The 21,201-nt window shown below is 40.4% G+C and overlaps 3 protein-coding genes and 1 pseudogene across 3 annotated transcripts; all 4 read left to right on the top strand.

Annotated features, from left to right (window-relative positions):
* Positions 1–1,593: 1,593 nt before the first annotated feature.
* LOC121271623 (ferritin heavy chain B-like) lies at positions 1,594–3,787 on the top strand. Its single transcript, XM_041177669.1, has 4 exons — positions 1,594–1,784; positions 2,395–2,541; positions 2,943–3,068; positions 3,469–3,787. The coding sequence occupies exons 1-4, from the start codon at positions 1,683–1,685 to the stop codon at positions 3,622–3,624; spliced, it is 531 nt and encodes a 176-aa protein (XP_041033603.1). The 5' UTR covers positions 1,594–1,682; the 3' UTR covers positions 3,625–3,787.
* Positions 3,788–4,815: 1,028 nt separating this feature from the next.
* LOC121271510 lies at positions 4,816–8,242 on the top strand (annotated as a pseudogene).
* A 4,682-nt stretch (positions 8,243–12,924) lies between these two features.
* LOC121271560 (ferritin, higher subunit-like) lies at positions 12,925–14,810 on the top strand. The gene is made up of 4 exons (XM_041177569.1): positions 12,925–13,039; positions 13,623–13,769; positions 14,161–14,286; positions 14,655–14,810. Exons 1-4 carry the CDS (start codon positions 12,938–12,940, stop codon positions 14,808–14,810), a joined length of 531 nt encoding a protein of 176 aa, XP_041033503.1. The 5' UTR covers positions 12,925–12,937.
* Positions 14,811–19,029: 4,219 nt separating this feature from the next.
* LOC121271568 (ferritin, heavy subunit-like) lies at positions 19,030–20,673 on the top strand. Its single transcript, XM_041177576.1, has 4 exons — positions 19,030–19,131; positions 19,740–19,886; positions 20,057–20,188; positions 20,527–20,673. Exons 1-4 carry the CDS (start codon positions 19,030–19,032, stop codon positions 20,671–20,673), a joined length of 528 nt encoding a protein of 175 aa, XP_041033510.1.
* Positions 20,674–21,201: the final 528 nt, after the last annotated feature.

The raw sequence follows: 21,201 nt of genomic DNA, 5'->3' as shown, positions 1-21,201 counted from the left end.
ATCCCCAGACTGATTATTTAGAATACAAAGGTGATAGGGAGTTGGTTGATGTGTTTTGGGATGGTGTGCTGTAAAATGCCAGAGATTAGAACTGGAGCCAATTCTTCACTATAAAGGTAAATCTGGGATTTGGAATGGGAGACCATATCGATGTTTGCAGTTGCCAAGCTAGAAGATTGTGAAAGGTGCTATATAAATGAAAATTCTTTCTTTCACTTCTATCTCACTCCATCTGCCAGATATCCAGCTATAAAATCACTAGCAGTTGATCCAGGCTTACCATGAAATCCTGCAACTTAGCCAACAAGGGAGAATCTAACCATCTCCCCTTTACATTCAATGACAGAACCATACTGGAATCCCACACTATCAACGTCCTGGAGGTTATCATTAACCAGAAATTCAACTGGACTAGCAATTTAAACACTGTGGCTACAAGAGCAGGTCTGAAGTTGGGAATTCTAAGGAGAGTAACTGATGTCCTGACCCCCCAAAGTCTGTCCACCATCTACAAGGCCCAAGTCTGGATTGTAATGGAATACTGTTCCTTTGTCTGCATGGTCTAGCCAGTGATGCCTGCATCCCATGAATTAATAAATAAAAACATTTTGCCAAGGTTGGACCTGGTCATTCAACAATGACGTTAAAGATTCATTAACCAGCCTGGTCATAGCACACATTATTTTTTAATCATTTGATGGATTTGTTGCCCATGAACAGGGTGGTTTGCTAGGTCATTTCAGAGGGCAGTTAAGAGTCAACCACATTGTTGCTGGTCTGGGTCAAACGTAGGCCAGACTAAGTATAAAGAGGGCAGATTTCCATCATTAGTGACAGAAATAGTGAAGAATGAAGGCATTCTTGAACCGAATAGACTTTTACAACAATCAATAATAGCTTCATCATCACCATTACAGAGACTAGATTTTGATTCAGATTTTATTAGTTAAATTTTAACTGTACCAGCTGTCATAGTAAGTTTTGACAGAGCATCGCCCTAGACCTCTAGATTATGAGGGCAGTGATATTCCTACTACACCACCATTTCCCATCCACTCAAGTTGTAATCACTACCCAGTCACGAACACATACTGGATTAAACAGCACACAGAACATGTCTTGAATATAAAATATACTCAACAACCTTCATCCTCTCCATAGTTTGGGCATCTTTGTGGCAAATTTAGGATAGAACTTCCATCTTCCTTACCTACTGATAATGCAGCCTAAACCTGGACTACCTAATCTCTGGATATTGCATTGAGGCTACGATCACCTATAATAAGAAATCAAGTCTCTAGTTTTCTCACTAATTCAGCTGAATTCCTAAAGTCACTGATTTCTAAGCAGAAATGTGTAGCTCAGTATTTTAAGTTCAAGACAAATTAATCCAAATATTTTTAAGGGAGGTCTAAGGGATCTTGTTAGTAAGTAATCAGATAAAATTACTTTCAAAGCTCTGATTGGCTCATCCAATGCTCACTTCATTGACTAATAAGTTTGTGGATTGGATGCTTGAGGCATGTTAGTTTTGATTGGCTACCAATACTGTCACTCATTATCTGTTATGTAAATACTGGTTTGTCCATGTGTTTAAATATGTTGTTCCTTACTACAGCAGTTAGAGTGAGTAAGTCTGGTTGGTAGACTTTTATGTTCATCTAAACTCAATAGAAATTAAGATGGCCTCTCAAGTGCGTCAGAACTACCACAAGGACTGTGAGGATGCTATTAACAAGCAGATCAACCTGGAGCTCTATTCCTCCTATGTTTACCTCTCCATGGTATGTAATCTTCATCACTCTCTGTGACTGACTTCTATCTCTTAAGCTAGCCTTTACTTAGCAGTCTAAATGCTTCCTAGTTGCCATATCTAGGGAGCTTAACCTTCAAATGGGAACTGATTCCTGTACTTCTAGTTTGCCACTAGTTGTAAGGGTATGGATTTGACTGTGGATTCTCCAAATTCATGTCACTTTTAAAAGTGGATGTTTCAAGTATGTGAGTGTAATTAATCATATGTTGGCTAGGTTAACCTGAGAATAATTTACTGCTGGTTATGCACTTCCTGCAACATGAACTTGGTGAATTTGCTCTTGTTCCTGTCCTTACATCTGGAATCAGTAGAAATTTCACTCACCAGCAGGGGGGGCTAGGCTAGGCTTAAGACTTGTCTTTCCAGCTGATTGAGTCCCCTAATTACTAAATTCAGTCACTCATTCTAATATGAATAAAGTGAATATTCAACATTTAGTAGAATTATTGACTGCTCCAGGTATATAAACTAAAGTTGGCACTTCACAATATCTTCTCAGTAATGAGATCACTTGCAATTGTAGATGCTGAAATTCAATTTTTTTTTTAATTGCAGTTTAACTTCTGTTCTCTCTGCAGTCCTTTTACTTTGACCGGGATGATGTTGCCCTGCGTCACTTTGCTGAGTTCTTCAAGGAGCAGTCACATGAGGAACGGGAACACGCTGAGAAACTGATGAAATTCCAGAATAAACGTGGAGGCCGGATCATCCTGGAGGATGTCAAGGTATCCTTTCTGACAGAATAAGCTTCTTTGACTTATATCATTTTGTGGATGGTGATGGTGGGCTTGGGAGAAAGAGCTTAAATTTCAAATCTAAAACAGCAATCCCTTTGCAAAAAAACTTTCTTTCTGGAATGAATGGTCCATCAATATGTTGAATGTCCATCTTCTCTAGAGATTAAGTTATCATTGATTCACACACTTGGAGGTGGTCTTTAAGATAATTGAGTGTTTGTTTGTGCTGTTGCCTATAATTTAATAACTGACATTGAATAGTCCCCTCTCTGTTACACCTGTTTTGCATGGAATCCATTGCTTTGGGTAGGAGCCCTCGAGGCTGTTACAGTCTTCAATTCACTTCATTTTTGAAGTAAATACTTCTGTGGTTTTCCTATTTTCTTCAGAAACCAGGGCAGGATGAGTGGAGCAATGGTCTGGAGGCAATGCAGAGAGCTCTGCAGATGGAGAAGAATGTGAACCAGAGTCTGCTGGATCTGCACAAGCTCTCCTCTGGGAACACTGACCCTCATGTAAGTTCCTGATGCTTTGACTGGCAGGATGAGATTTCCTGATTTGACACTCTTGCTGGAAGATGAATATGCCCTTGCAGTTTTATTCAAAATGCTGCAAAACCACCAATAGCTTTGTTACAATTCACTTGAGTTTTGGTCTCTTTCGATGGGCCATTGCATACAGCTGACCTAGAGTATAACTGTACCAAAGTCTTGGCAAACTTCTGCCTCTGTATCTTCTGTATGGAACATAACTAACTCAATACAATCCAAGGAAGTATCACTTGTGCTTTATCCAATAAAAGGAGCCACACCAATGTAGCAAGGAGGAATCATCCCATTTTAACTGGATGTTATCACTTGTCTTCTGCACTGCAATCCTGTCTCTAAGGCTCACTTAGTTTTTCTTTTCCATTAGCTTTGTGACTTCCTGGAGACTCACTACTTAGATGAGCAAGTGAAGATGATTAAGAAGCTTGGAGATCACATCACCAACCTGACGAGACTGGGAGCCCCTGAGAATGGCATGGGAGAGTACCTGTTTGACAAGCTCACCCTGGGGGAGAGTGACTGAATTTACCACTGGCCTAAAGTCTAAATTGTAGACCAGCAACCTGTATAATCAAGTGATCTCTAGTGTATGGGGCTTTGAATTGACTCTACAAAGTATTCCTGTAATAATGGTGACCTATATTGTAGCAATTATCACTTCAGCTGCCAATAAAAGCTATTGTGTTGGACTTTTCTCTTCCTAAGTGTTCTTAAGGGACCATCTAACTTGGGTTTAATGCTGAAATGATTAGGAATTTGATGGAGGCTGTAACATTAACCAGTGCCTTGCTAGCTACCCATTCATGTCCCAAACACATGGGCCTATGATTACAGTGAAGAAATTCATGACTTCCCTCTACAATATTCAACACTCCTCTTGTCATGACTCTGGAAAGTGTTCCTAGAATTGTTAATACAGCCTGTTCTAAATTAATAGAGCTGTTCATTAGTAGGAATATAATTGTTACTTCTGTCAAACCTCCCCTCAACTATTTCTTCTCTATGGAAGAAAGTTCTAAATTCTTCAATCTATCCCATAACTGAAGTTTCTCATTCTAGTGAACTGCTTCAACACTCTGTCCAATGCCTTCACATCCTTCCTAAAATATGGTGGCCAGAACTGTATGCAGTACACCAGCTGAGGTCTTATACAAGTTCAACATGACCACCTTGCACTTGTACTCCATGCCCATATCAATAAAACCAAGGATACAGTTTGCTTTGAGTCACTCTCTTAACCTGTCCTGACACCTTTTAATGAACTTAATAGCCAAATTCTAAAACTCTTCCCCTCATTCTTGTTTTCGCCACAGAAGAAACATCCTTCCCCATATCCAGCCAATCCAGTCCACTTGAGATCTTATGTTTCAAAAAGATCACTTCTCATTCTTAGAAACTCCAATAGGTAAAGACCCAATCTGTTTGACCTTGCTTCGTAAGATCAGCCCTTCATCCCAGGAATGAATTGAGTGAAACTGCTTCTAATGCAACTATACCATTTTTCAAATCAAGAGACTAAAACCTGTACCCAGTACTCCAGATGTGGGTGAACCAATAAGGCCCAATATAGCTGCAGTAAAACTTCTTTTATATTTACATTCTCCTTACAATAGACACCAATATTCTATTTGCCTTCCTAATTGCTGGCTGTACCTGGATACTGGAAGAAAAATTGAAAATAGGCTAAAAGCTGGGGATAAAACAATGAATGAAAATGGAAATCAATTTAAAAAGTAATAATAATGAAAAAAGCAGGGGAAAAATTAATGAAAAATTTAAAAATAAATAAATATGAATATGGAAAAAGGGGGATGAAAAAAGGGTGGAGGAGAGAGAGTTCATGGTCTGGAGCTGATGAACTTGATGTTAAGTCCGGAAGGCTGTAAAGTGCCTAATCAGAAAATCAGGTGCTGTTCCTCCAGTTTGCATTGAGCTTCACCGGAACATTGCAGCAGGCCAAGGGTGGATATGTGGGCGTGAGAGCAGGGTGGTGTGTTGAAATGGTAAGCGACAGGAAGGTCTGGGTCATGCTTGCGGACAGACCAAAGGTGTTCTGCAAAGTGGTCACCCAATCTGCGATTGGCCTCTCCAATGTAGAGGAGACCGCATTGGGAGCAGCGAATGCAGCAGACCAGATTGAGGGAAGTGCAAGTGAAGCACTGCTTGTCCTTGGCCTGCTGTAATGTTCCAGTGAAGCTCATTGCAAACTGGAGGAACAACAGCTCATTGTCACTCGGTCACAATCCTGGAACGCCCTTCCTCACACCACACAGACTGCAGCGGTTCAAGAAGGCAGCTCATCACCACCTTCTCAAGGGCAACTAAGAATGAGCAATAAACGCTGGTCTAGCCAGCGATACCCACATCCCATGAATGGATAAATAAATAAATATACTCAGGATTGGACAATGGCAGTTAAGATTCATTAACCAGACTGGTCAGAGCTCATTATTTTTTATTCTTTTATGGAGGTGTGCCATGAAGTGAGTGGTTTGCTAGGCCATTTGAGGGGGTAATTAAGAGTCAACCACATTTCTGTCGATCTGGGTCACACGTAAGGTAGACTAGGTAAAAATGGCAGATTTCCTTCAATAGTGACCGAAATAGTAAACGTAATGAAGGCAATAGTAAACCAGATGGACTTTTCAAACAATTAATAATAGTTTCATCATCACCACCATTACTAAGGCTAGATGTTATTAATTTAATTTAAGTTACAAAAGCAACCATGGTGGAATCTAAACCCATATCCACAGAGCATCCCACTAAACCATTCAATTCCTAGTGCTATGATGTTACAATCACACCACCATTAACAAGTTGCAATCACTACCTAGTTACAAACAGGATTAAATAGTACGCAGAATATTTCTTGAGGTGGTGGTGGTGTTTTCTCACTAATTCAGCTGAATGCCTAAAGTCACTGATTTCTAAGCAGAAATGTGTAGCTCAGTATTTTAAGTTCAAGACATTTTTATCCAAATATTTTTAAGGGAGGTCTAAGGGATCTTGTTATTAAGTAATCAGATAAAATTACTTTCAAAGCTCTGATTGGCTCATCCGATGCTCACTTCGTTAATTAATAAGTTTGTGGATTGGTTGCTTGAAGCATGTTAGTTTTGATTGGCTACCAATAACTGTCACTCATTATCTGTTATGTAAATGCTGGGTTGTCCATGTGTTTAAATATGTTGTTCCTTACTACCACAGTAATTAGAGTGGGTAAATCTAGTTGGTAAACTTTTGTGATCATTGAAATCGCAATAGAAACCAAATTGGCCTCTCAAGTGTGTCAGAGCTAGCACAAGGACTGTGAGGATGCTGTTACCAAGCAGATCAAGCTGGAGCTCTCTTCCTCCTATGTTTACCTCTCCATGGTATGCAATCTTCACTCTCTGTGACTGACTTCTATCTCTTAAGCTAGCCTTTACATAGAAGTCTATATGCTTCCTAGTTGTCATGTGTGGGGGGCTTAAACTTCAAATGGGGACCAATTCCTGTATTTCTAGTTTGCCACTAGTTGTAAGGGTATGGATTTGACTGTAGGATTCTCCAAATTCATGTCACTTTTAAAAGTGGATGTTTCAAGTATGTGATTGAGATCAATCATATATTGGCTAGGTTAATTAGGTTATATACTTCCTGCAACATGAAATTGTTAAATTTACACTTTCTCCAGTAGTTGGAAAGACTAGGCTGAATGAAGCCTTATCTTTCCAGTTGACCGAATTTAGCAATTAGGAGACTCAGTAATTTAAGGGTATTCAACATTCTACAAATTTACAATTGCAAATGTTGCTTATTTTAAATAACCAGAATTGACTGCTCCAAATATATAAGCTAAAGTTGGCACAGCAACATACTTAATCAGTCATGTGATCACTTGGAATTATAGATCGCTGACATTTTTTTATAACAGTTTAACTCTGTTCTCCCTGCAGTCCTTTTACTTTGACCGGGATGATGTTGCCCTGCGTCACTTTACTGAATCCTTCAAGGAGCAGTCACATGAGGAACAGTAGCATGTTGAGAAACTGATGAAATTCCAGAATAAATGTGGAGCCTGGATCATCCTGGATGACATCAAGGTACCCTTCCTGACAAAGAATAAGCTTCTTTGACTTGTTATGGAGGTGGGGTGGAGGAAAAAGGGCTTAAATTTGGTAGTCCCTTTGCAAAAAAAACCTCCATTCTAGAATCGATGGCCCATCAATATGTTTGATCTCCATCTTATCTAGAGAGATTAAATCATCTTTATTTCTCATACTTGGAGGTAGTCTTTTGTTTTTAAGAAATTTGTGCTGTTGCCTTTAATTGCTAATGTGGAATAGTCTACTCCCTATTGGAGTCCATTGCTTTGGACAGGAACCCTTGAGTTTGTTGCAGTCTTCAATTCACTTTATTTTTGAAGGAGTATGTCCTCAAATTAACTTTTTTTCTTCAGAAACCAGAGCAGGATGAGTGGGGCAATGGTCTGGAGAAAATGCAGAGAGCTCTGCAGATGGAGAAGAATGTGAACCAGAGTCTGCTGGATCTGCACAATCTCTCCTCTGGGAACACTGACCCTCATGTAAGCTCCTGATGCTTTGACTGACATGATGAGATTTCCTGATCAACACTGTTGTTTGAAAGAGGCTGTAATATGGCCTTGCAGTCTTATTCAATGCTGCAAAACCACCAATACTTTGTGTTACAATTCATTTGAGTTTTTTTTATGAGCCATTGCATACAGCTGACCCAAGAGTTTAACTACCCAGCTATTGGCAAACTTCAGCCTCAGTATTTTCTGTTGTGGAACATAACTAATTAATACCATTTTGGGAAGTGACATTTGACTCCTTTTATTGTGTAAGACATCCCAACGTAGGAAGAAAGAATCATCCCACCTCTTTTTAACTTCAATGTTGTCACTAGTCTTTTGCACTGCATCCATGGCTCGTTTAATTCTTTTCCAGATTTGTGACTTCCTGGAGACTTACTACTTGGATGAGCAAGTGAAGATGATCAAGAAGCTTGGAGATTACATCACCAACCTGAAGAGACTGGGAGCCCCTGAGAATGGCATGGGGGAGTACCTGTTTGACAAGCTCACCCTGGCCTACAAATCTAAATTGCAGACCAAGAAACTATATATCAAGTGATCTCTAGTGTATGAGGCTTTGATTTAGCTCTACAAGTACTTCTGTAATGTTTGTGACCTGTGTTGCAGCTGTAGTAATAATTGCTACAAATAAAAGCTATTGTATTGAACTTCATCTTCCTCTGTTAAGGAACCATGTAACTTGGGTTTACTGCTGAAATGATTGGGAATTTGAAAGAGGCTGTAACAGTAATCTTAGTTAGCAAGTCACTGATTACATGGAAGAAATTCATGACTTCCCTTCAAAATATTCAACACCTGTCTTCTCATGACTGTGAAAAGTGTCTTAGTTCCTAGAATTGATGATAATGTTACACAACTTATTTTAAATGTGAATAGAACTGTACGCAGATGACGATCGCTCTTGCATTTGAGGCTGGGGGAATTACTGGGGCTGGTCCTACGGGTCAAATTTGTTCATGCTTCTGACCAACAGAAATTTGGACTCATCAGTGGTGCTTTGGTGTTTTGATTCTACACCCTCACTTTGTTTTACCCAGTAGGTTTATATCTGGCTGATCTAGCAGCTTGCCTGGGCTTTTGCTTGCACAAAGAGGCTATTTAGCCCATTGTGTCTGCACTAGTTCTGAGCATTTCACCTAGTGTCATTCTCCTCCTTTCTCCCTATAACCCTGCCCCTTTGCATCTTTTCAAAATATACTCATCTAACTCCTTGAGTGTGTCAGTTGAACTTGTCTCCACCCCCCCCCCCCCCACACACACACTCTCAGGCAGTGCATTCCTGACCCCAACCACTCACTCAGTGAGGGGGGAAAATGTTTTTTCTTTCTAATTCCTTTTTGCAACCAATCCAGTCCCATCAGGATCTTATGTTTCAAAAAATCACCCCTCTAACTCCAAAGGGTAAAGGTTTAACCTTGCTTCATAAGCTAAACCCTTCATCCCAGGAATGAATTAAGTGAACCCTCTTTGAATTACTTCTAATGCAGTTACATCCTTTTTCAGAGACCAATATCGGTACCCAGTACTCCAGATGTGCGTGAGGCCCAGTATAGTTGCAATAAAATTTCAACTACTTTTATATTCCATTCTCCCTGTAATAAACACCAACATTTCTAATTGCTTGCTGTACCTGGATACTAACTTATGATTTATATACCAGGACACACACACCCCTCTTAACCACCAAGTTCTGTAAAGTCTCTCCATTTAAATAATTTACTGCTTTTCTATTCTTCCTCTGGCCAAGTTCAAATTATACTCTAAATGGCCTACTCCTGCTCCTAATTTGTATGTCCACTCACTTAACCTATCTACAGCCTTTTATAGACTCTTTTTACCTCCTCTTGACAGCTTACTTTTCTACCAATCTTGGTGTTGTTGACAAATTTAACTCCCATAGGCTCAACCTCCAATATGAGCCAAACCTTTGGTCTTAAAAACTGCTCAACATTCTGAATCAATGTATATCTGTCTGACCAATGATAATCTCACTAGAGTAATAATCCTGAGTCCCAGGCTAACGCTCTGGGGTCGTGGGTTCAAATCCCACTATGGGTGGTGGGAGTAAAACTCAATTGATAAATCTAGCATATAAAGCTAGACTAAGTAATGGTAACAGTGACAGCTAGGGATTAATTGTTTAAAAAGCCCATCTGGTTCACTAACGTCCTTGAGGGCTGCCCCTGTGGAGCAAAAGGAGAGAGAGGGAGAGAAGAAGAACATCCTTGAGGGGAAGGAAATCAATCATCTTTACCTGATCTGGCCTGGTTGTAACTCCAAATGCACAGCGATGTGGTTGACTCTTTGCTGCCTTGTGAAATGTTCGCTTCAAGATAATTGGGAATCCTGGCCTTACCAGTGACAACCACATCCCATGAAAGTATAAACAATTGGTTATTTACCATTTCAAGGTAAGATTAACTTCATTTGGGGTTTGGGGGGTAGTTGGGTGATGGTAGTAACATCTTCCATACTGGGCAGGCTGTATCAGGAAGAGTGGTATTTGAATATACACTGGTCAGACAGTGCTTGAGTCAATCATCAATATGAAAAACACAATGGATGAATCTTCTATTTACAATTTAGATCATGGACTTTCTTTTCCAGTTAGTTGCATTTTATTTTAAGGAGTATATGTTCCATTCAACTGTTACTCTACACTTGCCTGTAATAGGAAGGTACTGGTCAACAGAGATCCTCTGGTCTCAGTTACATTTTTCTGCAGCAGGGTAAATATTGTATTCAGCCACCAAACGGTTTAGAAAGTGTTTCTTAACATTGGATATCCTGCACAGAAACAGGCTGTTCACACTAACCAGTCAATGTCATAATGGAGGTTCCTTCATTGTCCCTGGGTTAAAATCCTGCAACCCCTTCACTGTTGGGAGCAGCTTCAACACATGTACGATAGCAGGTCAAGAAGACAGCCCACCACCACCATTAAGGATAAAGTAGGGATGGGCAATAGATGGTGGCCTTGCTAACGAGGCTCTTATCCCCAGACTGATTATTTAGAATACAAAGGTGATAGGGAGTTGGTTGATGTGTTTTGGGATGGTGTGCTGTAAAATGCCAGAGATTAGAATTGGAGCCAATTCTTCACTATAAAGGTAAATCTGGGATTTGGAATGGGAGACCATATCGATGTTTGCAGTTGCCAAGCTAGAAGATTGTGAAAGGTGCTATATAAATGAAAATTCTTCCTTTCACTTCTATCTCACTCCATCTGCCAGACATCCTGCTATAAAATCACTGGCAGATGGTCCAGGTTTACCATGAAATCCTGCAAATTAGCCAACAAGGGAGAATCTAACCATCTCCCCTTTACATTCAATGACAGAACCATACTGGAATCCCACACTATCAACGTCCTGGAGGTTATCATTAACCAGAAATTCAACTGGACTAGCAATTTAAACACTGTGGCTACAAGAGCAGATCTAAGGCTGGGAATTCTAAGGAGGTAATGAACATCCTGACTCCCCAAAGCCTGACCACCATCTACAAGGCCCAAGTCAGGAGTGTGATGGAATACTCCTTAGTTGCCTAGATGGGTGCAGCTTCAACAACACTCAAGAAGCTCAACACCATCCAGGGCAAAGCAGCCCCGCTTGATTGGTATCACGTCCACTGCCTTCAACATTCACTCCCTCCACCATGATGCATGGCAGTGGCAGTGTTGTACTGTCTACAAGATGCACTGCAGGAACTCACCAAGGCTGTTCCGACAGCACCTTCCAAACTTGCGACCTCTACCATCTAGAAGTAGTTCTGGAATCCGCTTTATAGGAAGGATGTGATTGCACTAGACAGAGTGCAGACGAGATTTACCAGGGTGCTGCCTGGGCTGGAGAGTTTTAGTGATGTGGAGAGATTGGATAGATTGGGGTTATTTTCCCTGGAGCAGAGGCGATTGAGGGGGGACATGATTGAGGTGTATAAGATTATGAGGGGCATAGATAGGAATAGGCAGGAAGGGACTTTTCCCTGGAACTCCCTTCCTATCAGCACTGTGGGTGTACCTACACCACATGGACTGCAGTAGTTCAAAAAGACAGTTCACCTCCACCTTCTCAAGGGTAATTAGGGATGGGCAATAAATGCTGGTCTAGCCAGTGTTCCCTTCATCCCATGAATTAATAAATAAAAACATTTTGCCAAGGTTGGACCTGGGCATTCGACAATGACGTTTAAGATTCATTAACCAGGCTGGTCATAGCTCACATTTTTTAATCATTTGATGGATTTGTGCCCATGAACTGGGTGGTTTGCTAGGCCATTTCAGAGGGCAGTAAGAGTCAGCCACATTGCTGCTGGTCTGGGTCAAACGTAGGTCAGACTAGGTAAAAAGAGGGCAGATTTCCATCATTAGTGACAGAAATAGTGATCAGTGAAGGCATTCGTGAACCAGATGGGCTTTTACAACAATCAATAATAGTTTCATCATCATCATTACTGAGACTAAATTTTGATTCAGATTTTATTTGTTGAATCTTAACTACACCAGCTGTCATGGTAAGATTTGAAGCTCTGACGTAGACCATCACCCTGAACCTCTAGATTATGAGGGTAGTGATGTTCCTACTACACCATCATCTCCCCGCCATTTACACTATAATCACTATCCGGTTATGAACACATACTGGATTAAACAGCACACAGACCATGTCTTGAATATAAAATATACTCAACAACCTTCATCTTCTCCATAGGTTGGGCATCTTTGTGAAAAATGTAGGATAGAACTTCCATCTTCCTTACCTACTGATAATGCAGCCTAACCCTGGACTACCTCAGCTCTGGATATTGCATTGAGGCTACAATCACCTACAATAAGAAATCTAGGCTCTAGTTTTCTCACTAATTCAGCTGAATTCCTAAAGTCACTGATTTCTAAGCAGAAATGTGTAGCTCAGTATTTTAAGTTCAAGACATTTTTATCCAAATATTTTTAAGGGAGCTCTAAGGGATCTTGTTAGTAAGTAATCAGATAAAATTACTTTCAAAGCTCTGATTGGCTCATCCAATGCTCACTTCATTGATTAATAAGTTTGTGGATTGGATGCTTGAGGCATATTAGTTTTGATTGGCTACCAATACTGTCACTCATTATCTGTTATGTAAATGCTGGTTTGTCCATGTGTTTAAATATGTTGTTCCTTACTACAGCAGTTAGAGTGAGTAAGTCTGGTTGGTAGACTTTTGTGCTCATCTAAACTCAGTAGAAATTAAGATGGCCTCTCAAGTGCGTCAGAACTACCACAAGGACTGTGAGGATGCTGTTAACAAGCAGATCAACCTGGAGCTCTATTCCTCCTATGTTTACCTCTCCATGGTATGTAATCTTCATCACTCTCTGTGACTGACTTCTATCTCTTAAGCTAGCCTTTACTTAGAAGTCTATATGTGTCATAGTTGCCATATGTGGGGGGCTTAAGCTTCAAATGGGAACCAATTCCTGTATTTCTAGTTTGCCACTAGTTGTAAGGATATGGATTTGACTGTAGGATTCTCCAAATTCATGCCACTTTTAAAAGTGTGGATGTTTCAATTGTGATTGTAATTAACCAACTTGAGAATAGTTTACTATTGGTAAAACACTTCCTGCAGCATGAAATTTGTGAATTTGCTCTTACACCTGGAATCAGTAGTAATTTCACTCACCAGCAGGGGAGGGCTAGGCTAGGCTGAAGACTTGTCTGTTCAGCTGATTGAGTCCCCTAATTACTAAATTCATTCATTCTAATATGAATAAAGTGAATATTCTAAATGTTGGATTAATGTTGTAGAATTGCTGACTGCTCCAGATATATAAACTAAAGTTGGCACTTCACAATACTTCCTCAGTGATGAGATCACTTGTAATTGTAGATGTTGAAATTTATTCTATTACAGTTTAACTTCTGTTCTGTCTGCAGTCCTTTTACTTTGACCGGGATGATGTTGCCCTGCGTCACTTTGCTGAGTTCTTCAAGGAGCAGTCACATGAGGAACGGGAACACGCTGAGAAACTGATGAAATTCCAGAATAAACGCGGAGGCCGGATCATCCTGGAGGACGTCAAGGTATCCATTCTGACAGAATAAGCTGCTTTGACTTGTATTGTTTTGTGGATGGTGGTGGTGGGCTTGGGAGAAAAAACTTAAATTTCAAGTCTAAAACAGCAATCCCTTTGCCAAAAAAAACTTTTTAATTCTAGAATTGATGGCCCATTAATGTGTTGGATGTCCATCTTCTCTAGTGAGATTACATCTTTGTTGATCCTCATACTTGGAGGTGGTCATTGTTTTTAAGATAATCGGGTTTTTGTGCTGCTGCCTATAACTTAACCATGGACTTGGAATAGTCCCCTCCCTATCACATACTGCCTTGCACAGAATCCATTCCTTTGGGTAGGAGCCCTCGAGGTTGTTGCAGTCTTCAATTCATGTTTCTCTGTGGTGGTTTTTTCCTCAGAAACCAGGGCAGGATGAGTGGGGCAATGGTCTAGAGGCAATGCAGAGAGCTCTGCAGATGGAGAAGAATGTGAACCAGAGTCTGCTGGATCTGCACAAGCTCTCCTTTGGGAAAACTGACCCTCATGTAAGTTCCTGATGATTTGACTGGCAGGATGAGATTTCCTGATTGACTGACTGTTGCTGGAAGATGCATATACCCTTGCAGTCTTATTCAAAATGCTGCAAAACCACCAGTAACTTTTTTGTCTTATGGTTCACTTGAGTAATCATCTCTTTGGTCCATTACATACAGCTGACCAAGAGTATATCTGTACCCAAGTGTTGGTAAACTTCAACCTTAATCTTTCCTGTTGTGGAACATAATTCAATAACATTTTGGGAATTGTCACTTGCTCCTCATCCAATAAAAGGAGCCACTTAAACTGAATGTTGTCACTAGTCTCTTGCACAGCAACCCTGTCTCCAAGGCTCACTTAGTTCTTCTTTTTCCAGCTTTGTGACTTCCTGGAGACTCACTACTTGGATGAGCAAGTGAAGATGATCAAGAAGCTTGGAGATCACATCACCAACCTGAAGAGACTGGGAGCCCCTGAGAAAGGCATGGGAGAGTACCTGTTTGACAAGCTCACCCTGGGGGAGAGTGACTGAATTTGCTCTTGATTTAGCTCTTCAAAGTATTCCTATAATATTGGTGACCTATATTGTAGCAATTATCACTTAAGCTGCCAATAAAAGCTGTTCTGTTGGACTTTTCTCTTCCTAAGTGTTCTTAAGGGACCATCTAACTTGGGTTTAATGCTGAAATGATTGGGAATTTGATAGAGGCTGTGACATTAACCACTGCCTTGCTAGCTACCCATTCATGTCCCAAACACATGGGCCTATGATTAGTGAAGAAATTCATGACTTCCCTCTAATATTCAACACCTTCTTGTCATAACTCTGGAATGTGTTCCTACAATTGTTAATAGAGCTGTTTGTTAAGAATATAATTGTTGCACTCATTTGTTTTAAATGATCACAAACTTGCAGATGAGAATTTCTCCTGAATTTAAGGCCAAGAAAATTTCCTTAAATTTGTCCTTGCATCTGACTGACAGGAATTTGGACTCATCACCAATGGTGCCTTGGAGTTTCAGGTCTCTGGCTTTGTTCTGGGGTGGGGGGCATGTAAACCAATTGGTGTATGTCTCTATCCAGTCTAATACTTTGCCTGGGCTTTTGATTACATAAGGAGGCTATTTGGTCCAATGTGTCTGCATGAGTTCTAAGTATTTCATCTAGAGTCATTTTCCTCTATTTTAACCTATATACCCACCCTGCACATTGCATCTTTTCAACAAGTACTCATCTAATTCTTAGTGCCTTGATTGACACTGTCTCCACCACACTCTCTCAGGCAGTGCATTCCAGATCCTAACCACTCACTGTGGAAAGTGGTTTTCTTAATCTCATTGCTTTTACCTTAAATCAGTTCCTCTTATTCCAAATCAATGTCAATGGGAACAATTTCTCCCTATCTACCCTGTTGAGGCCTCTTGTGTTCTTGAATACTTCTTTCTAATCTCCTCTCAGCTGTGTCCTCTCCAAGGAAGGGAGTCCTGAATTCTCCAATCTCTCATAACTGAAGTAAACCTCTTCAGCACTCTCTCTGATGCCTTCACATCCTTCCTAAAATGTGGTGCCCAGAACTGTAGGCAGTACTCCAGCTGAGGTCATACCAGTGTCTTATAAACACCTTACACTTGTACTCTCTGCCCATGCCCATAAAGCCTAGGATACGGTATGCTTTTTTTTTAGTCACTCTCTAACCTTGCTCTGACACTTTTTAATGAATTTAACAGCCAGATTCTAAAACTGTCCCTTTGTTCTGGTTTTCCCCACAGAAGAAACATCCTCTCTATATCCAGCCAATCCGGTCCACTTGGGATCTTATGTTTCAAACAGATCACTTCTCATTCTTAGAAACTCCAGTAGGTAAAGGCCCAGCCTGTTCAACCTTGCTTCGTAAGATAAGTTCTTCATCCCAGGAATTAATTGATTTAAACTTCTTTGAACTGCTTCTAATGCAACTATACCATTTCTCAAATCAAGAGACAAACCCATACTCAGTACTCCAGAGTTGGGTGAACCAATTAAGGCCCAGTATAGCTGCAGTAAAACTTCTCTACTTTATTCCATTCTCCTTACAATAAACACCAATATTCTATTTGCCTTCCTAATCACTGGCTGTACCTGGATACTAACTTCTTGTGATTTACATACCAGGACACCCAGATCCCTCTGTATCACTGAGTTCTGCAGTCTCTATTTAAACAGTTTCCTGCTTTTCTATTCTTCCTGTGGCCAAGTTCACATTTTACCCCAAAAGGCTTCCTCCTGCTCCTAATTCATATGTACCTTCGTGTATATATACCTGCTTAATTTTTGCCCACTGACTTAACCTATCTATAGCTGTTTATAGACTTTTTGCCCCCTCTTGTCAGTTTACTTTCTTGGTGTCATCGGCAAATTTAGCTACCATACATTCAGTCTCCCATATAAGCCAAACATCAGTGCTGAAAGCTGCTCAACATTCTGAATCAATGTATATCTGTCTGATCAATGAATTGAAAACTACCTTTTACACAGTGGGTCCCTGGGTCATTCGATATTTTTTGTAACCAGTACACACTGCATTAATGGACGAGCTGGTGGCATTGTGATAATCTCACCAAACTAGTGATCCTGAGTCCCAGGTTAACGGTCCGGGGTAAATAAAAACAGAAAATGCTGGAAAAACTCAACAGGTCTGGCAGCATCTGTGGAGAGAGAAACAGAGATAACGTTTTGAGTCTGCATGGCTTTCCTTCAAAGCTCTGGGGTCATGAGTTCAAATCCCACTAAGGGTGGTGGGAATTTAAACTCAATTAATAAATCTATCATATAAAGCTAGAATCAGTAATGATGACTTTGGCAACGATCACTGATTGTTTAAAAAAACCCATCTAGTTCACTAATGTCCTTTAGTGAAGGAAATCTGCCATCCTCGTCTGGTCTGGCCTAGATGTGACTCCAGATCCACAGCAATGTGGTTGATTCTTTACTGCCCTCTGGAATGTTCAGTTCAAGGGCAACTGGGGATAGGCAACAAATCCTGGCATTGCCAATGACAACCACATGCCATGAAAGAATTAAAAAAACTGTTGATTGTTTACCATTTCAACTTTAAGCCAACTTTATTTGCGGGGAGGTGGTGGTAGTGACATCCTCCATTCTGGGCAGGCTGTAACAGGAAGAGTGGTATTTGAATATACTCTAGTCAGACAGTGCTTCAGTCAATTACCAGGAGAAAAACAACAGTGGATGAATGCTCTATTTATAATTTGGATCTCGAACTTTCTTTTCTGGTAAATTCCATTTTATTTTAACAATTACTTGTTCCATTCAACTGCCACTCTACACTTAGCTGTAATAGTAAGGTACTGGTCAACAGAGATCTTCTGGTCTCAGTTACATTTTTCTGCAGGGGGTAAGTGTTCTGTTCAACCACCAAACAGTTTAGAAAGTGTTTCTTAACATTGGATATCCTGCACCGAAACAGGCTGTTTGTCCCAATCTGACCATGTCATAATGCAGGTTCCTTCGTTATCTCTGGGTTAAAATCCTGGAACTCTCTTCACCACATGTACAAGGTCAAGGAGACAGCCCACCAGCACCTTCAAGGACAAAGTAAGGGCGGCCAGTAAATAGTAACCTTGGCTTTTATCACCAGAATGATTTTTAAGAATAAAATGTTGATAGGGAGTCGGTATGAAAGAGACAGTCTTGGGGTGGTGAGCTGAGAAAGGTCAGAGGGTAAGAACAGGAGCCACTCTTTCACTATAAAGGTAAATCAGTGAACTGGATTTGTAATGGAAGATCATATCCTACGTTAGCTGTTACCAAGCTAGACGACCATGAAATGCACTACATAAATGAAGATTCTTTCTTTCACTTCCATCTTACTCCTTTCTTCAGGCATCCTGATATAAAATTACCAGCAGATGGTCCAGGTTTATCATGAAATCTTGCAAATTAGTCAAATGCAGTCAAGTTTGGAACTGGGCATTTGACAATGGTGGTTAAGATTCATTAACTAGGCATGTCACACCTCACTTTTTATTCTTTCATGGGATGTGGTCTTCACTGGCAAGGCCAATATTTGTTGCCCATCCCTAATTGCCCGGGAACTCAGTGGCTTGCTAGGCCATGTCAGAGGACAGTTAAGAGTTAACCACATTGCTGTGGGTCTGGAGTCAGAGGTGGACTAGACCAGGTAATGATGGCAGATTTCCTTCCCTAAAGGGCTTAAGTGAACCAGATTGGGTTTTTACGATAATCGATGATAGTTGTCATGGTCACTATTACTGAGACTAGCTTTAATTCCAGATTTAATTAATTGAATTTAAATTGCACAGCTGAATTCCTAAAGTCACCGATTTGCAAGCAGAAAGGTATAGCTAAATATTTTAAGCTCAAGACATTTTGAATCTTGTGAGTTAAACCAATCAAACCAAATCAACAAAATGAATCTTGTGAGTTAATCAAGACATTTTGAACCAAACATTTTAAGGGAGCTTGTCAGTAAGTAATCAGATAAAATGACTTTCAAAGCCCTGATTGGCTGATCCACTGTTCATTTCATTAATTAATAAGTTTGTGGATTGTTTGTTTGAGGCATGTTCATTATTTGATTGGCTACCAATAACTGTCACTCTTTATCTGTTATGGAAATGCTGGGTTTCCATGTGTTTAAATGTGTTGGTTCTTGCTGCTATAGCAGTTAGAGTGGGTCAGTCTAGTTGGTAGACTTTCTTGATCATTCAAACTCATAATAGGATTTAAGATGGTCTCTCAAGTGTGTCAGAACTACCACAAGGACTGTGAGGATGCTGTTAACAAACAGGTCAACCTGGAGCTCTACTCCTCCTATGTTTACCTCTCCATGGTAGGCAATCTTTTTCCAGCTCCTAAACTATCCTTTACTTTAAAATTCTAGTTGCCTTATCTAGGGGGCTAAAATTTAAATGGGAGCCATTTCCTGAACTTCTAGTTTGCCACAAGCTGCAAGGGGTTTGGATTTGACTGCAGTTTCTCCAAATAAAAAGCATTAAAGTGCAAATGATGAATTGCAATCACAATTGAAATATATTGGCTAGGCTTTCTTTCATCCAGGTGAAATAAACTCAATAGTCTACTGCTGAGTATAAACTTCCTCCAGCATGAAATTGTTGAATTTGTCCTTGCTCCTGCTCTTACACCTGGAATTGATAGTAATTTCACCTGGCACTAGGGGGAAAGGTTAGCTGAAGCCTTATCTTTCCTGTTGATTGAGCCTCCTATTTACTAAATTAGTTATTTCTCATGTGAAAGTATATTTAATATCTTAAACATTTTAAAGGCATTGAAAGTTTCCTTTAGTTTCAAGTAACTAGAATTGACTGCTCCAATTATATGCATTAAGCTGACACTGCACAATTCCTGATCAGCCATTAGATCATTTGGAAGTGTGGGTGGTGAAATTTCATACTAGTTTGATTTCTGTTCTGTCTGCAGTCCTCTTACTTTGACCGGGATGATTTTGCCCTGCGTCACTTTGCTGAGTTCTTCAAGGAGCAGTCACATGAGGAACAGGAACGCGCTGGGAAACTGATGAAATTCCAGAATAAACGTGGAGGCCGGATCATCCTGAAGGACATCAAGGTTGGATTTTATGCTTATCTGCATCCCCTTTGACTGAAGTTAATGCCATGGTTTACTGATTCTTGTGGCTCATTGTTTCCTGGCAACATGGACCTCTGGTTGCTTTACTCACACTTTCTCATGTGATGTTTAATCCATTGTAAATGAACTGTCTGATTTTCCCCTTTCAGAAACCAGAGCAGGATGAGTGGGGTAATGGTCTGGAGGCAATGCAGAGAGCTCTGCAGATGGAGAAGAATGTGAACCAGAGTCTGCTGGATCTGCACAAGCTCTCCTCTGGGACCACTGACCCTCATATAAGTGCTGCAGCTGATATTGGAATCTGCCCTTCATTCTAGAATTGCATATATGTTTCATATTTTCAGACTGTAGAATGCTTTTTTTTTTTAAAATGGAAACATTGTGATCCAGGTCCACAAAAGCAGCACCCAGAGCATTTGGATTTTGAGATCCCCATGTTCCTTGAGGCACACTCCCAGTGTAATGGAACTGTGACATGCTGCTTGGGCACATTTTAGCCAGAATTGCCTGCATCACCCAAGTGCAGTACTTTTTTCATCCTCCCAATGCAAAAATAATTTTCATCCAGGGAAGATCCTCTCTAATATCTTTAATTTCTCTCCTATTGTCTTTCTTTCAGCTTTGTGACCTCCTGAAGACTCACTACTTGGATGAGCAAGTGAAGATGATCAAGAAGCTTGGAGATCACATCACCAACCTGAGGAGACTGGGAGCCCCTGAGAATGGTATGGGAGAGTACCTGTTTGACAAGCTCACCCTGAGCTGACTGGGATTTTTGAATTATTATTTCTAAACATGGTGTTGGAAGGTAATCCAATTCTGCTTTCTATTATGCATATGGAAATAAAGCACAGTATTCATCATGGAACTGTAAATCAATTTTCCTTTTTCTTTCATGGGGTGTGGGTGTCACTGGCCCATCCTTAATTGCCCTTTGATCTGAGTGTCTTGCTAGGCCATTTCAGAGGGTGCTTGAGTCAACCAAATTTCTGTGGGTCTGGAGTCAGATGTAGGTCAGACTGGGTGAGGGTGGCTGATTTCCTTCCCTAAAAGGCATGCATCAGCCACTTAAGATTTAACAACAATAAATGGCCAGCATTATTTGAGACTAGATTTTTCAATTCTTGATTTATTAATTGAGTTGTAATCCCTCCAGCTACTGAGGTGGGATTTGAGGCCATGTCCCCAGAGCATTAACCTGGGTCTCTGGGTTATTAGTCCTGTGAGATTACTGCTACACCACTGTCAACCCAAGTTCAGATCCCTAGCTGTAGAAAATGCAGTTTCATTCAAA

The sequence above is a fragment of the Carcharodon carcharias genome, chromosome 31, assembly GCF_017639515.1.
Source record: "Carcharodon carcharias isolate sCarCar2 chromosome 31, sCarCar2.pri, whole genome shotgun sequence".
Classification (NCBI taxonomy): domain Eukaryota; kingdom Metazoa; phylum Chordata; class Chondrichthyes; order Lamniformes; family Lamnidae; genus Carcharodon; species Carcharodon carcharias.
This window is presented reverse-complemented; position numbering and strand designations above follow the sequence as displayed.